Raw genomic sequence first — 17,862 nt, forward strand, 5'->3', positions numbered from 1 at the left:
AGCACTTTGGAAGGTCGAGATGGGCAGATGACGAGGTCAACAGATTGGGACCATTCTGGCCAATGTGGTGAAACACCGTCTCTACTAAAAATATAAAAATGATCAGGGCATGGTGGTGTGTACCTGTAGTTCCAGCTACTCAGGAGGCTGAGGCAGGAGAATTGCTTGAACACGGGAGGTAGAGGTTGCAGTAAGCGAATATCGTGCCATTGCACTGCAGTTTGGCAATAGAGCAAGATTCTGTCTCAAAAAACAAAAATGCAACCTGGAACCAACCCAAATGCCCATCGAAGATAGACTGGACAGGGAAAATGTGGCACATATACACCATGGAATATTATGCAGCCATCAAAAACGATGAGTTCATGTCCTTTGTAGGGACATGGATGAACCTGGAAACCATCATTCTCAGCAAAGTGACACAAGAACAGAAAATCAAACACTGCATGTTCTCACTCATAGGCGGGTGTTGAACAATGAGAACACATGGACACAGGGAGGGGGGCACTACACACTGGGGTCTGTTGGGGGGAAATAGGGGAGGGACAGCAGGGGGTGGGGAGTTGGGGAGAGATAGCATGGGGAGAAATGTCAGATATAGGTGATGGGGAGGAAGGCAGCAAATCACACTGCCACGTGTGTACCTATGCAACAATCTTGCATGTTCTTCACATGTACCCCAAAACCTAAAATGCAATTAAAAAAACCTAAAAAATAGAATAAAAAATAAAAAATAAAAAAAACAAAACAAAAAAATGCAATATGAAATGCTAATGTCTACATTTATGAGGAGGTACAATTTGGAAGCATGGAGAGACGGCACCAGAAACAGACTGCCCAGAATTCTAAGGGATATATTGTACAGATATGTGGTAATTCTAGCATCCTCACCTCTATGCTCAATCCCATCTATGGTGGGCAAATCTAAATTTAACTTCTGGATCCCAATTTTCAGCAGTCAAGAAGAAGAGACAGGCGTACACACAGACTGAGAAGAATTCTGGAGTCCTGGCTTTTACTGCAACCACACATTCTCATACCGAAAAGGTGGGCCAAAAATGCAAGTGACTGGTGTATTTAAATTATTCCTGACAGTTATAATCATTTATTCCTATTTCAATGACTGGGAAAAACAGCTTATGCTCACTCTGGACAAAAGAGTCGGTTGGCACTTCCAGGGTCCCACTGTCCACAAAGCTTCCTTTGAGCTATCGACGTCACATAAGCACTGCTGGAGCCCATCCACCCAAACAGGGCTGCACTCGAAAGGCAGAGCTGCCAACTCTGGAGAACTGAGTTTCCTCACACCCAAGAGTGTTATCTGTAGGGCCAACTCCAGGTCTTTTGGACAATAGTGTAAGCTACGCAAGGTCATACTGAGCTGGCATTTAGCAGCTGCTGTCTCTGAAGGGGGCACTTACTCAGCACAGTGGGCTAGAGGGTCTTCGTGAAAGAAGGGGAGGCGGTGTCTGTGCCCTGGAGAGCACAGCCAATCAGCCACAGCTTTGGTGCATCGAGCTAGTGCCCCGTGGCTTCAGAGATCCTTGTAGGCACCTTCCAGGGACTCCCCTTAGGTAGTCTCTCTTCTCTTTCACTATGGGTAGGTGTGTATGACGTGTTCAGCAATCTATCTCAAACGCAGATGCTGATTCAGCAGGTCTCTAGTGGGACTCAATTCTGAATCGCCAACACACTCCAGGTGACGGGAATACCGTGAGTCCAAGAGCCAAGGGTGGTAGGACTCCAAAGCATTTCGGAAATGCGGCACCGTTTATCTTAATGATCACGATGCTGGCGGTACTGACAAACCTCTGGCGGGGTCCTCATCAGTCAGTCAGTCTTCTTCACACTAAGGAAAAAAGGGTGGCAAGATGGATGTAGGACCCAAAGGGGCAGGAGGCGGCATTCTCCTACTTTCTGAGGCCATAATACTTTCTAAAAAAAGAGAATGGTGGCCGGGCGTGGTGGCTCATGCCTGTAATCCCAGCACTTTGGGAGGCTGAGGCAGGTGGATCACGAGGTCAGGAGATAGAGACCATCCTGGGCAACATGGTGAAACCCTGCCTCTACTAAAAATACAAAAAAATTAGCTGGGCATGGTGGTGCATACCTATAGTCCCAGCTACTCAGGAAGCTGAGGCAGGAGAATTGCTTGAACCCAGGAGGTGGAGATTGCAGTGAGCCGAGATCGCGCCACTGCACTACAGCCTGGGCGACAGTGAGAGGCTCCGTCTCAAAAATATAAAAAAAGAGAATGGTTTGAATGTTCATAACACGAGCAAGAAAAAAAAAAGGAAAAAGAGAAATTGTCAACATTCAATGTTTACTACGAAACCCACATGTGTGCAAATCCCTCTCATCAGACTTTCCCTGACCCATCCAGGCAGCTTCTCACAGGTGGATTCTTTCTCTTTTCCAGGCTCTCGACCAGACTCCATGAGTCGAGGCAAGAATTGGACTTTTTCTGAGACACAGGATTTTCCTGTGGGATTTAACTTGCGGCTCTCCAGCCACTTGTGGCAAACTGAAAATATCAATCTTGCTCATGCCAGTGAACTAAAATTAGGTGGATTTTTCTGGCAGAAATGTCTCTCCTCCTTGAGAGAAGAAATGCAGAGAGTCACACAGCAACCCCAGGGAGATGACCAGGGCCAACTGAGTGAGAAACTGCAAGGATCACAGGATCCAACTCCAGGCTGGGCGGTGGAAGCAACATCACGCAAACAGCATACAAAACGGCAAGAGCAACAGGGGACCCAGGACCCTGATGTCCACAGCGTTGGTAAGGAGAGGAAGAATCCACCCAAGGAAGCAATGGTTCCTTGTTAAGCCCGTAACACTTTGAGAGAATGTGAAAGGGCAAAGATAAAGTCTAGTTTCGCCGCCAAATTGGAAATAGTAGGCTATTTCTTCTCTCGTAAACTGTTTTCTATCCAGCAGTACGTCTGTCAGTTGGCACTAAATATAAAACATGAAAAGACTGTGGGGAAAGCTGAATGGCATGATCACCATTATTTAAGTCTATAACCATTGTTTCGTTCTCTAGCTCAATCATGTATGACCAGCAACTGTCAACAGAGGGTCACTTAAGAAACATACAAGGCTTTAATGATTATCCAACTCACACTTACCAAAGTGAAGGAGGGGTGTTTCTGAAGCCACTGCTGGTAGCAGTACCTGCTCGTGGGTGCCAGCAACAGCCTGCCTGGCATTGTCATTTGCATTCATGTGCATTTGGATATGACATGCCAGTGGCAAGAAAAAAAATAGGTAAAAATCGTACCTTTCTGAGCAATCAACATTAGCAAGTAGGAGGTCACTGGAGTGCAGTAGCATGTGGGTCACTCGAGGAAAGATGGCCAGCTGCACCCACAGTCATTTACTCATCCAAGAAATATTTCCTAATACCAGTTAGGAGCCAGAAATGGAGACTAAATTTAGCACAGTGTCTGGGTTTTGATAATCCTTTGTGTTCTCAGTCTGACTTCAAAGTTCCCCATGAATCCACAAGACAGCTAAATCAGTACTGCCCCCATTTTAAAGCTGGGGACACTGAGGCCAAGTGACCTGTTAGAGGCCACACAGCATGGCAGCAAGACAGGGCAGAGCCGAACTACCTTCCACCACATGGAGACATACCTGAGGAAATGGAGCTGAGGCAGCCAAGATGGGCCCTTCCTGGACTTCCTCCTGGGCCAGCCCCACCCTTGCTCTGAGCACATCTAGGTCCTGCTATTCTCTAGTCCCACCTCTCATGAAGTCACTGCCTGGCTTTGTCCCTCAATGAGCCTGCTCCTAGTACTTCAAATACACTGGAAGCCACAGAGTTTCATTAAAAAACACCTTTTCTGATGATGTGATCACAGAAAACCTAGAAACTGTGGAAAAGAAGAAAATAAAAATCATCCATAACCCTGAGCACTGTGGTCACGTGCCCCTCTGGGAGGACAGGAGCATCCACTGGTCCTCCTAGGAGTCCTCGCCTCTAACACGGTGAGTTATGTGGATCAGGTGCTCAGTGAATGTTTGTAATTTTACCAAAACCAATGTTGATAAACTTTTGACTTACCCTTCTAATGCCTTTTCATGCTGAAATCACTTAGCGAATTGTTTTCTCTCCATCAAAAATCTAAGGTTCCCCCAAACGGTAACCTGCTCACTTCTCGATAGTTATTTTGTCTAGTATCCTCATCCCATCCACATCACACTAACACTGATTTAGTGTCTACCGTGGATAACACACTGTACTGAGTACCCAACAAAAATGCCATTAATCTTCACTGCAACCCTAAGGGAACATCATCTTTAATTTTCTAATTTTACATATGAACAGAGAATCAGGGAGGTTAAGTAACTTGCCTAAGGTCACACAGCCAGCAAGGGGTAGAACTGAGACTTAAATCTGGGTAGCCTGCCAACGGAGCTTGGGTTCTTCATGACTGAAGTACCCGTTCCCTTGTAATTGGGTGAAGAGGCGGCAAGCAACCCCCTGCAGAACATGCTCACAGAAACAGCTCCCCCAAGAATTAGGAGAGTGCAGTAGGCAGGGCAAGGAATGGGACTCCCTCACTTGCTGTGCACGGCATCTAGCAGAGTGTCTGGACCCTAACAGGTGCTCTGTCTTGTGATGGGGTTCCTCTGTACACTTACGTGGCCATCTCTCCTACCAGAAAGTCTGCTCCTTGAGGGCAAGACCTGGGCTTTCCATGCCCGGCCCCTCGCCCTCGGAAGTGGTGTTTTGGCAATGGCAGACGACTGACACATTTCGTTGAAAACATGATGAGGAAGTAGAGGGAAGATAAAGGAATAGGATGGTTTAAACAAACAAAAAAGGAGACCTTTTCTTAAATTTTCAAATCCAACAATAGACTTCTTGAAGGGAGGGGAAACTTTGAGACACTGATTGTTTCAGTTGGGGGAAACGCTAGCCAGTGAAAGGGGGATAGCGTGTATAGCTATGAAGTCTGTATTTCTTTTTTTTTTTTTCTTAAACAAGTCTCACGCTGTCACCCAGGCTGGAGTGCAATGGTACGATCATGGCTCACTGCAGCCTCCACTTCCTGGGCTCAGGCTATCCTCTCACTTCAGACTCCTAGGTAGCTGGGACCACAAGAGTGCCTGGCTATATTTTTTTATTTTTTTCTACAATAAAAATAAAGATGCTGTGCCAGGTCTCATTTACATATGGCTAGCCTGGTTGCCAAAATACAACCAGAGACTTGGTAAAGAAAAACAGCACAATGGTTCCTGGCTGAAGCTCCCCTTCCCAGGTGAGCCAGTTCTCTCTACATGGCCCAGGCTGGTCTCAAACCACTGGACTCAAGAGATCCTGCCACCTCAGCCTCCCAAAGTGTTGAAATCACACACATGTGCCACCATGCCCGGCCCAAAGTTTGTAGGCTGAAAATATAGACAGAGTGCTAAAGTGGCACAGCCTCAGCCTTGTGGGCAGGACCACTGAGGAAGGCCCATGGATGCAGGAGTGCCGAAGCTCCAGCAAAGTTAACAGAATTTGTCTGATGTTCCAAAGGACAGTAGGAGGCTGTCAACAAACAGGTACTGACCTCTCTGAAGAGACCACAAGGGCCAGGGGCTGGCAATGGGGTGGCCAAGGGAAAAGAGGGGTGCAGAGCCTGGGATGGGGCTGCTCTAAGACAAAGGCAAAAACACTCCTCCTGGGGCTGGCCCACTATAAACAAAAAAGCAGCTGCACAGATTTGATCAGATTCCCACGCATTTTCAGGGAAATGATGTGCTGGTTTTACCCACTTGATAACCTGTAGCATTTGGGTAAGCGTTTCTTCAATAGATACTTTCAACTGTGACAACAGCAACAAAACCCTTACCCATGCCTTATTTCTAACAAAACTCCCTTATATAAAACAAACAGATAAATGGCGCCATCGAGAAGCAGTGCTCTATTCGGTGGAGGTGGAGGTGGAGAGTGTCAGTGTTTCTCCAGGGATCTCCGTGGTCCTTTATTTGGGTTTGTGACACTCCCTCTCATCCAGTCTGGGGTGCATCCTGACTGGGAGAAGCCCTAGGCCTTCAGCACTTCATCTTGCCCAACCCAGGAAGGTGCCTCCCACCAGCCTTGCCCTGGAGGCAAATAGGCCCCATCAGAGGGAGGCCCAGCCCACAAACCTCCCCACCAAAGGGCGCGCTGTGCCAGGTCAAGGCCTCCTCACCTGGAGAGCCACATTCCTGCCCACAAGGTAAAGCTTCACTTCAGAAAGGAAACCCAGAAGCCCAGCAACAGCAAATCAAAGCTGGGGGGCCTCCTGTGACACACCTCAGCGCCACCTGAAAGGACATTTTCAACCAATCCAGCTGCTTTCAGCTACGCATCCGGATCTTTTGGACTGCATTTGTTTTCTCACTTACATGTGGCTAGCCTGGTTGCCAAAATACAACCAGAGACTTGGTAAAGAAAAACAGCACATTGACTCCTGGCTGGAGCTCCCCTTTCCAGGTGAGCCAGTTCTGCAGGGATGCTGCCCGCCACCACAGACAACAGCCCCGTTTAGAGCAGCTGGCGGCAGACGGGTGAGTGCCCCTGTGAGGAAACCTGCTGCAAAGTGAACATCATTTGCCAACAGGTATTCTTCTAGCTAAAATTTAGAGGAATCAGACAGGCGGGGTGGCTCACACCTGTAACCAGCACTTTGGGAGGCCGAGGCGGGTGGATCACAAGGTCAAGAGATTGAGACCAGCCTGGCCAACGTGGTGAAACCCCGTCTCTATTAAAAATACAAAAAAATTAGCTGGGCATAGTGGCACATGCCTGTATTCTCAGCTACACAGTAGGCTGAGGGAGGAGAATCGCTTAAACCCAGGACAAGGAGGTTGCAGTGAGCTGAGATCGCACCACTGCACTCCAGCCTGGAGACAGAGTGAGACACTGTCTCAAAAAAAAAAATTAGAGGAATCAATTTATTTTTAATTTTGTCTAATATGATCTCTCTTCTTCGACGTTTAACAGGCATTTAAAACACTGACATGTCCAAAATTGAGCTCTGGCAGTACCACCCCAAACTCCTCACTCCTTACCCCCGCCCCTGCTCCCATCCCCACAGCCTTCCCCAGCTCAGTAAATGTCTAGGCCATTCCCTTCACTGCTCAGGCAAGAAACTCAGGAATCATCCTTCTCTCCCTTTTTCCCACATGCCACTTCTGATTCACCAGCAAGTCCAGCTAGGTCTACTCTCAAGGCATCTCTAGAATCCAACCCCTCAACCCCACCTCTGACGTGACTGTCCCAATCCAGGCTACCACCATCTTTCATCTGGATGACAGCAATGGCCTCTTCAATGGCCTCTCGGTCCCTCCCCTTACACAGCCTATTCTCAACACAGTCAACAGAGGGACCCTTTACAATGTGAAGTCAGGTCACGTCCTCTTCTGCCTAACCCCTTGGGTGGCTCCCCATCACTCCAGAGTAAGAGCCCATGTCCTTCTGTGACTGCAAGGGATTCTCCCAGAATCCCTCAGGCTCACCTCTTTCTACTTTCCTCAGCCACAATGGCCGCTCCTGCTCCCCGGACACAGGTGTTCTCCAACCCCGAGGCCTCCACACCTGCTGCGCTCCCGCCTAAAGCGCTGGATTTCCCCATGGCCCACTCTGTACTCCAAGTTTCTACTCAAATGTGACCTTCTCAGCAAAGCCTTCTCTGGTTCCCTACTCAAAAATTCCAGGACCCTTGACACTTTTCACCCCTTTCCCTGATTTCTTTCCTTTCTCTTGGCACTTAATTACTAGCACCATTTCACGACACTGTGTGTGTCCTTGTCTATCCTGTCTCCCCCCGCACTGAAGCACAGGCTCTGTGAGATCTAAGCTTCTCATGCTTTAGTTCCAGTGCCAGGAACAAAGCAGTACACAGTGCCATGTGCCTAGTGGGTACCCAATACATATTTATTGAATGAATGAAAGTGGGACAGACTGGTACTTTTAAGTCAAATATCTATTTTGAATGTGCCAAACTGGCTTAGAAAATTAACAAACAAAAAAGGGATTTCAGTGGCTTCTGCCACTCTGATTTCTATCATTTGGTTAGACAAATGATAGAAATCACAGAGAGTGACAGAAGCCACTGAAATCTCATTTCTTATAATGGTGCACAAGTGCCTGGGACCAACTCTTCCACTGAGAATGACTAAAAAAGCTGGACTAAGTATGAAAAATACCTTCTTAAATATAAAGTATTAACCAGGAGACATAAGTCAAACATAAAAAGCTGCTTTTGTCCATAAAAAGCTGCTTTTGTCCTGAGGGCATTTGCTGACCTGGAAGCAGCAGCTAGAAACTTCACTGCTTGCTTGGCCTGCTCTAAGAGCTAGAGGGACCAAAGTCAAAGCCCAGGGTTTTCCAAAGGAGCAGACTCTACACCATCCCCACTTGAAGCTCGGCCCCCAGAGGCCCACACCCTAATAATGAGGAAGAGCCAGAAGAGACCAAGCCTGCAGCCTGCCTCTCACCCCTGGGAGCCTTTGAAGAACCACAAGCCTTAAACTGTGCTAAGGTGTCTCAGACTAATAGGCCCCCAAGTCCTGAAAGAAACCAACAAAAATCCTCTCTGGAAGAAGGTACTATCATCGCAGGCCTCACTTTATTCCTACATGCAAACTTTCAAATACAGTAACTAGCACACAGAGATAATCCCACTCACAGAGAAACAAGATACCAGGTTTGAGAATCAGCTTAAACAAAAGAAGACAAAACAGACTTACAAAATGCAGTATCATCAGACACAGTCTCCTATGCAACCAAGCTTACTATGATCAAAGAAACAGAAGACAAGTTTGAAAACTGCAGCAGAGAAGTAGACAGCATTAAAAAAGATTTGAAAAATAAACAGACATTCTAGTAAACACCATTGAACATGTGCAGTATTTACAGTGGGCAGGTAACTGAACTTAGGGGAAACACTGAGATGCTGGTGATGTGACTTTATTTTCCAATGAAGATAGAGGGAAATAGGTAATCTTCAAAATAGGAGTGTTCATTTTACAGGTTTATCAGCTAGAATGAAAACAAGACTGTCAGCTAGCCACAGAAATATACATTCCTAAATCCTAAAACAGAAAAACAAACAGTAAGCTTATAGAAGAGACTTCTTAAAAATAGAAAAGAATAGAGCCAGTATCCAGTTTCATCCTTTTCCATACCCACAAACATGGAGGTATTAATATAACCTATAAACAGCTTCCTGGCAACCCCCAAATACACGCCCCACTATTATAAAAGAACCTCCATCCGGCTCGCAAGTGCTGTGGTTCTAAATCTCCTGGAGGAGAACAGGAATACTCAGTTGTCTCACAAAGAATCTGTTTGCTTCACCCCCCATCAGGGATTCTCAACTCAACTCAAGTGATGCTAGAAATAACCATCATCCCCGCAGCAAACAGCTGTGTCACATCCCGTCCCCTCCTCCCACCCTCGGCCTCTCTATACTGGCTGCTATCTCTAAGCCACAGGGCAGACAAGAGAAAAACAATGAATCATCCCAGGTTTTGCCCACCTTCCCCACCACCCCTGTTATTCTAAACACAATCACCGTGGTTAGAAGCCAAGCAGGCACCTACAGGTCTGAAAGACTTGAAGACTTTTTCCAGGACTTCGTGGAGCGTCTTCTTGCCGCAGGAGGAGATGTAATCCTGTGCTAGCTGCAAGAAAGGCAGGCAGTCCTCGCTCTCACTCCACACGTGCTGCGTGCCCACAGGCAGTGGAAGGAGAAAACAAAGACACACAGTCACTACACTCAGTGTGAAGTTCAGAAAAGCCAAGCAGATTTTTTAATGACATGAATTTGAAGAAGGCCTCCATTACATTCATTCTTGATTTGTTTGAGCCAAAAGGGATGAAAAACTGTCTAAGCCCCCAAGCTTTTGGTCCCTACCTCACTTGGTCTGTTCGCCATCAGATCTGCTCCTACATAGTAAAGAGGGCAGTGGGTGGCCATTCCTCACCAGTGATTTCCATTGTTCACCTTCTTGCGCAGGCTAAGGGCGGTTTTCAGACACGAGGAAGGAGAAACCAGAGCCTTTGCCTTCAAAATCGTAAACTTTGCTTTCAGCTATGGCTGAAAGATTAATTAAGCATAGTTTGTAAGCATTAACTTGGAACAAGACATTCTTTACCCAGATCGGCCTGTGAGTGGGGTTGGTGGTAAATTTACTTCCAAATGAAAAGAACTTAGGAGAACTCGCCTAGTCACCATTACGTCACTGGGAAACAAAGGCTTTCCAAAAACTTCCCTTCCCTAAAATGCTTTCAGAGGACATTACACCGAAGCATGATTTCACAATCTAACACGTACTAAGGAGACTGGTTTTAGGTTTTCTTTTTTTTTTTTTTTTTGTCTGTGACACAGGGTTTTGTTCTGTTGCCCAGGCTGAAGTGCAGTGGTGCGATCTTAGCTCACTGCAACCTCCACCTCTTGAGCTCAAGTGATCCTCCCACCTCAGCCTCCTGAGTAGCTGGGACTACAGGTGCACACCACCACATCTGACTAATTTTTTGTATTTTTGGTAGAGACAGGGTTTTGCCATGTTGCTCAGGCTGGTCTTGATCCACCTGCCTCAGCCTCCCAAAGTGCTGGGATTACAGGCGTGAGCCACCATACCCAGTCTAGGTTTTATTTTTTCCAAAGGCTGGATAAGGCTTCTTTCCATGTAAGGATATTTATTTTTGCACATCTTTAAAACTAGGCAAGCCTCTTCCATAATGTTCAAAGATCTGGAATGAGGCCAAGAAACAGGTTTGAGCATTCTCAATGCAGAAACTCCCGCCCTGCATATCTAAGTGAGTCAGGAACACAGGGTTACCAGGGTAACATCAGAGTATCTGTCAGGTACCAAGGATCGATCTTTAGTGGGGACAGATCCACGACGGCTCAACACTGGCAAAAAAAAAAGTGTTGAGGTCTGGGAGAAAGGAAGACATCTGGCAGATAAGAACAAGATGTAGGGGCTAGATAGCAGGATATGAGACTTATTTGGAGAAATGGTCCATGGCAAGCACGCACCTGCCCTCTCCTAGTAATACAAACGATTGAGGCACCACTTCAGAAAGTTATAGCCTTACCACTCAATAAGCACATTTACTCTCCTTCCTTCTCAAGTGCAGGGTTTCTGAGAACTAGACCTATAGACTAAAATACTGCTCAGATCCAGATGAGAATAACTAGGTGCCAATGTGCCATCTTTCTACCCCAATTATCTGCGTTTCATAGTTGCAAAGGTCCACTTCCGACACACGTTGCTCTCATGCCAGCAGACTTCTCTAGTAGCTTCCCCAACCCAATAATGACACCGTCTGGGCTCTCTAGCTTTAGAGAACAGCTCAAATGTTCTTCCCTACTAATTAGAGACCCTTAAAGCTGTCAAACCACTGCAGTGTCATTTACGTAATAGTCTCTTCCATTGTACAAAAGTATAATAGTACAAAGTACTTGTATATCCATTATGTCACTTGATTCTTAATCAGTGGAGATTCTGCAAGAACAACAAAAGTTCTACTTTAGTAAGTTCTGCTCAGCATCCATTTTCATACTCAAATGTGTAAAAGTTCCAGCTTATTTCAAATTATTACCCAAGTTAAAGAGGGGATTAACATCCATATTAATATTACCATATTTCAGAAAACTTTAAGCCTGTCCTCTGTAGACTTGGGAAGATGACAGGAAGAGGTAAAAGCTGAGTAAGTGCCTGGCTGGCATGCAGTGAATATTCAGTAAATGGTGGACGTTAAGTACCTTCTTTCCCCTTTTGCATCTGCAGGAGGATGGGGGAGGCAGAGGGGAAGGAGTGGGCTTACCATCTGCCACAAGGCTATGGTCACACAATGAGAGTAAATCGGACACCCAATGTGACTTCACTGACAGCACTGCCTGAGGCAACTTGGTGAGGTTAATTCAGAAGCAGGTGCATCTATGAAAAGCTTGTATACCTACTTTGTTAAAAAGTAAGTACATCTGGGCTTTAAATTACAAAGTAAACTAAGAAGAGTGTATCACTCAAACAATAACAGAATCGCAAATTGCAGTGTAGCCAACACTGCTTGGTAATCAGGCAGTTTATTTAGCTAAGTGTTTTTAAGGCATTTCTAATCTCATGAAGAGATTGTTCGTGCCACAATTGCCATTACTCTATTTTTAGAGCAGTTTATTTAGGACTATATGTTGGCAGAAGACTTAACACCCATGAAAGGGCCTTCTGTCTAAATTTCCTTCATTTGGCTATCTATCTCCACCTATATTCCCAGTTCCGTTAGGTTTTGGGGTTCAAAAAACGTTGTACTGAATCCTGGTACACATGATAGAGTGGCATGCGGTTTGGACTCAGACAGACCCAGGTGTACACAGTCACTTAAAAGACATCGTTTACTAAACGCCAGTCGTCTCATATCCATTGTATCTCGAAACAAGGAAGCGATCCATTTAAATTCCTTCCTTCCAAACTGAATCAAGGCAGCCGACAAAGTAGCACAGGATACAACACAAAATGAACTAAAAAAAAAAAAAGTCTGTCATTGGAAAAAAAAAAAAAAAGACAAAGGAAGGAAAATAAGATCCAAGAGCAGGACTAGGACAAACAGAGCAAGGTATGAGAGCCTGGCTACTTGCTACAGATGGGACACAGACCTGACAGCAAAGCTTTCTAAGTAGCCCATGCAGAGAAAGAGGCACCATCAATCCCACAGATAAAACAGATGTGCTCTTCAGGAAAATTAAGAGGCAGGGGTGTTGGAGGCAGAGCAGTTATTCTATTAGGAAAATACAAGGGACCATTCCAAAACCAAGGGGAGCAGAGAGACCATCGAGGGGCAGGGCTGGTGCTCCTGAAAAAAGGATCTAGTCCTGTACAAAGACAAATGGACAACTGAAGGCCAGAGTCCTGTGCCACTGGGTGTGACCGCAGTAACTTCAACTTGGAAAATATTTTAAGCTGCGTAACCAAATACCATTTTGGTCAGGAAAAAACCTATAGCAGGAATCAGAATCTCTAGCTCTGAACAGTGCAATGCTCTGGCAAACATCAATCTGGGTATGGAAAGTACTGACTCTCCAATAAGGTGGGAGTCAGCGCATCGGCAGCCTGCAGGCCTCCCTTGGACAATAGGAGAAACGCGAGGAAGGCTTCAGGGAGCACAGGGAAGCAGGGGTTCTCGAGCTTCAATGTGGATCAGAGTGGGGTGGTGGGAGGCAGAGTTTAAATTGTCAACTGAGAAAAGTGTATCACTCAAACACAATAACAGAATTGCAAGGTATCCACCACTGCTTGCTAATCAATTTAGCTAATGAACTATTCAGTGGGCTGAGAACGTGCATAGTTCCCAGGTGATGCTCATGTGGCTGGTTCTGGGACCACACTTTGAGAACCACACCATGGGCACAGCAGAACTTTGGCTAATTACGTATTTGAAGTGGGGAGGGGGTGATGTGACATTTAAATATCTTTCCGGGAGAACTACAGCGGTTGCCATTACTGACTACAACCAACTCCAAATCTCATGCTGGCCTCAGCTGCAGTGAGGTGGCTGTCGTCGGACCTACCCTGAGTGGCCTACTCTTTCCTACAGAAAATCCCTGATAGGAACTTTGATTGGAGTACAGGCCATCTGTGGCCCTTCTTCCTGTGAAGTCAGGGCAGAGTTTATTACAAAAGCTTGCCCAGCTTAAAACAATATAACTATGTCACCTGCAAATAGGAAAATGAACACCTCTCTGTTTTTTACAGTGTAGATGACAACAGCCAGTTTATCAAAAAGTGGTCCCAGATCATTAAGATAATTCAATCCTACAGGCATTTTTTGGGGGAGCTCAATGTGTGTGCCCTACTATTCTACGTCCTGGTGGGAATACAGCTGGACTTCCTGGTGCTTAAGCAGGGTGGGAGTGGCAGGGGAGGTAAGAACACACTCCTGTGTCTCCTCCCTCTGAGGCCCTTGCTCTGGGACTCACTACAGTACTGAAGTGGGGGTTTTCTGCCACTCAGTACCAAGGGAGTCCATTTTGAATTGGTATGTCTTAATCCAAAATGGATCCCTGGCCAGGCCTGGTGGCTCACACCTGTAATTCCAGTATTTTGGGAGGCCAAGGCAGAAGAGTTGCTTGAAGCAAGGAGTTCAAGACCACCTGGTCAACACAGCAAGACTCCAGTCTCCGTGAAAAATAAGAAAAATAGCTGAGTGTGGGGGCACACACCTGTAGTCCTGGCTACTTGGGAGGCTGAAGCAGCAGGATGCTTCAGCCCAGGAGTCTGAGGTGATGGTAAACTCTGATCACACGACTGCACTCCACGATGGGCAAGAGTGAGACCCTGTCTCTAAAACAAAATACCAGAACAAAACCCTGATTCTTGTCCTCGCAACATATGGCAGGAGAAGTTAAAAGCCACAATCCACCACATGCCTCCCAATATATTTCTGCACAGGTAGGGAAGAACACAGCTGGCCATACCTAGGACTAGCCCAATCTTTGTGTCAGTCGCTGACCCATTTTACCAGTGAGGAAACTGAGGCTCAGAGAGGTTAACTAACTTGCCTGTGGTCACACAGGGAACAAGGGCAGAACCAGAATGTCAACAGAGGCGTGCACACCCTTTCAACCACACTTTGTGCACAATGTTTAACCTAAGCCTCACTGCGTTCCTTTGTAAGTCACAGAAAATAATTATATTTACAGGGTGAATCTAAAGATTTCAGGAGACAACCTGTAGACTGACCCTCATTTAACAGGGGCCCAATAAGCCCTTATTCCCATCTAGTTGAGCTCATTTTAACATAACAACTTTCATCATGACTACCATTTAAAGAATATACAAAGGACCTATCATTTTCCCAGAAATAGCCTCTCTATATGAACATGCATGGCCACTGTGGAATGCCTCATGTCTACCCAGCACTCCACATGCACAACTCATTTCATCCTCACACTCATCATGTAACACAGGCATGACTGTCCCTATTTGACAGAGGAGGAAACTGGGTAGAGTTTAAATCAGACAAGAAAGTACTTTCTCTCCACTATACCATCACATAAGCATGACTCAATCTCATTTAAATAAGTTCTATTTTCTTTCCCTAAAATGAGAAGGCTGTTATTTGATCACATAGTTAATAATAACAATGTGCTCAGACTACGAATGGGGGAAAATACACACACACACACACACACACACACACATACACACACCCCTCTATAAACACTCACATGTAAAATTAACTCACAGTCCTTCCATAAATAAAACCTTTTTCTTTAACAATATGATTCCTACCTTTGTTTTTGTACTGAAGCAGGATTAAACTACAAAATGTTAGAGCCCAACTTGTCTCTGATTGGGCTGACAGGAAAGGCTGGGCAATCTGGGAAATGAGCCCCTCCCTCTCTCCCAAAATCATCAGCATCCAGGCCGCCCCCAAAGGGGGCTCTTTGTTCAGAGCTCATTTCTCCAGGCCTAGGACAAGGAGGGAACACAGCTGGTGCTCCCGTGCCTAGGAGTGCCCCCTCTGTTTATCTGGCATCCAAGTGGCTGCTGACACCCCATTCCAAGCCTACCAAGCCCCCAGGACCTTCCAACTTGGCAGAAAGAGCTCCTTGATCCCCTCTCACCAGGGCCAGGAGCCCTCCCTTGTCAAACCTGTAGAGCCAGGCAGGGTGGCCACGCCCTTGAATTCCCTCCACACACAGGCCACTAGCAGCTTCGTTTTACCCCACACTCTGATCATGGGCCATCCAGAGAGGGGCCCCAGGCAGGGGGCAGTTTGGAAAGGGACAGCATGGAAGGGATGGCCTATGGAGAGTGAGACAGAGAAAGAGTGTGCAGGGGACCCAAAATGAAGGAAAAATAAAAAGATGTCCTTGATCATAGGCCCCTGACCCCGCCTGTGGGCCATTCTACATGGTGGAAAGGACAGGCCTCTGGGCTCAAGTCCTTGCTTTGTCACTTCTTACTGGTACAGTCCTGGATGAGTCCCTTAAACTCGCTGAGCCTCAGTTTCTTTGCCTATAAAGCAGAAATAATAGTATCTACCTCAATGAATTTTTGCGAGGCCTAATAAGAAGCCACCTTTGAACTCAGTCTGGATTGGGTCCCCTGTTGTCACTCCTGGGATGCCATGTATCCAATACAGGGCTGGAGTTCAAATTGCTCTACCACTTATTAACTGTGGGAAAGTTGCCATGCCTCAGTTTTTCCTCTGTAAAATAGAGATAATTATAGAGATTACCTTGTAAGAGTACTAAAGTACTAAAGTTAAATGAGGCCGGGCGAGATGGCTCACGCCTGTAATCCCAGCACTTTGGGAGGCTGAAGCAGGCGGATCATGAGGTCAAGAGATTGAGACCAGCCTGGCCAACATGGTGAAACCCCATCTCTACTAAAAATACAAAAATTAGCTGGGTATGGTGGTACGTGCCTGTAGTCCCAGCTACTTGGGAGGCTGAGGCAGGAGAATCGCTTGAACCTGGGAGGCAGAGGTTGCAGCAGTGAGCCAAGATCGCACCACTGCACTCCAGCCTGGGTGACAGAGCAAGACTCCATCCCCAAAAAAAAGAAACAACAACCAAAAAAACATGAAGTTAAATGAGTTGGCGTATGCAAAGTGCCAAGAGCCACGTCTGCTATGTGGTAAACTGAACATAAGTGATGGCTGTTATTATTATTCTTTGAAACTGAATTCCTGACATTTGACATGTCTTCTAAACTAGACTATAATTTATTCATCCTTACAGATATGTACTGAGCACCCATCATGTTTGGATGCTGCTCCAAATGCCAGGACACAGCAATAACACAGACAAGGCCTCTGCTCTCATGAAGCTTAGAGTCTAGTGAAGGAGGCAGAAAACCAAAAAGGGAATGTCAAGTCTAATAGGTGCTATGAGAAGAAGGTGAGGTGAAAGAACATGTGGTCAGGAAGGTTTCTCTCGGGCCTCAGGAGCCTCGAGGAGCCAGCTGTGTAAAGAACTGGGGCAAGGGGTCTAGGCAGACAGAACACAAGTGCCAAGGCCTTGAGGCAGGAATGCGCTTGGCACATCTGAGGACCAGAAGGGTCTGTGTGGCAGGAAGGTAGATCATGAGGGGGCTTGAGGCCAAGGCAAGGGCTTCGGTTTTATTATAAAACATGGGAAGTCAGTTCAGGTGAGGTTGGGAATAGTGGTGTAGGGCTGTGGAGGCCCCACAGGGTCGTGGGGTGTCCCTTATGCTGTGTTGAGGTGCAGGATCTGAGAAGTAAAGAGACAGGACACTGAAGAACTGGTGAAGAGCATCTGGACTTGGGGGGCCCCATCACCTGTGAGTGGATATCAGCAGTGGCCCCCAAATGCCCAAGAGCATCTATATTCATTAGGTACAAGCAGGGGGCAGGGTCATGAGTGAGGTCATCATGCAGAGGCTTAGTAATAGGGCATACATAATCACGTGAGTTACAAGTGAGGGGAACACCCCATTATGTCACCTGGGCAGAGAGGTGGGCCATGTGCAGCAGGGGGACGTGCCGTGCGCACTAGTAGAGGGTCGTGTACAGAAAAGGGGTCCACCCCTATTAGGTCACCGAGGCAAGGAGGTGGGCTGTGTGCAGCAGGTGTCATGTGCAACACTTCTTATCTGGGGCCTGGAAACTTCAAAGGATTTCTAATAGAAGGATACTGTAAGCTTAATGCAGTGGGAGCTGACAGACTTGTGCTCTTAAGATACTTATGGGAGGATTCTTTGAGCTAGCACAGGAACCAGAAAAGACTGACAGGGTGTACAGCCACTGTGACTGGTCACACCAGAGGGTTCTTCTCCCTTGGTTATTTCCAGGATCTCAGGCCTGAGGCCTACTTTCCACAGGAACTACATGCAAGGTACTACAAC

The 17,862-nt window shown here is 46.5% G+C and overlaps 1 protein-coding gene across 2 annotated transcripts in view; it reads right to left on the bottom strand.

Annotated features, from left to right (window-relative positions):
- Positions 1-17,862, bottom strand: part of MTURN (maturin, neural progenitor differentiation regulator homolog) — a 28,888-nt gene that overhangs the window by 6,923 nt on the left and 4,103 nt on the right. Inside the window, exon 2 of one of the 2 annotated variants that reach the window (XM_064380518.1) lies at positions 9,586-9,708. In XM_064380518.1, coding sequence (XP_064236588.1) covers positions 9,586-9,708 — 123 coding nt within the window. Of the gene's footprint in view, positions 1-9,557; positions 9,709-17,862 lie in introns of both variants that reach the window. The other variant, XM_064380519.1, reaches the window with a different exon arrangement.

This window comes from Aotus nancymaae, unplaced genomic scaffold, assembly GCF_030222135.1.
Source record: "Aotus nancymaae isolate 86718 unplaced genomic scaffold, 86718_ANA_hifiasm-v0.15.2.pri h1tg000025l, whole genome shotgun sequence".
Classification (NCBI taxonomy): domain Eukaryota; kingdom Metazoa; phylum Chordata; class Mammalia; order Primates; family Aotidae; genus Aotus; species Aotus nancymaae.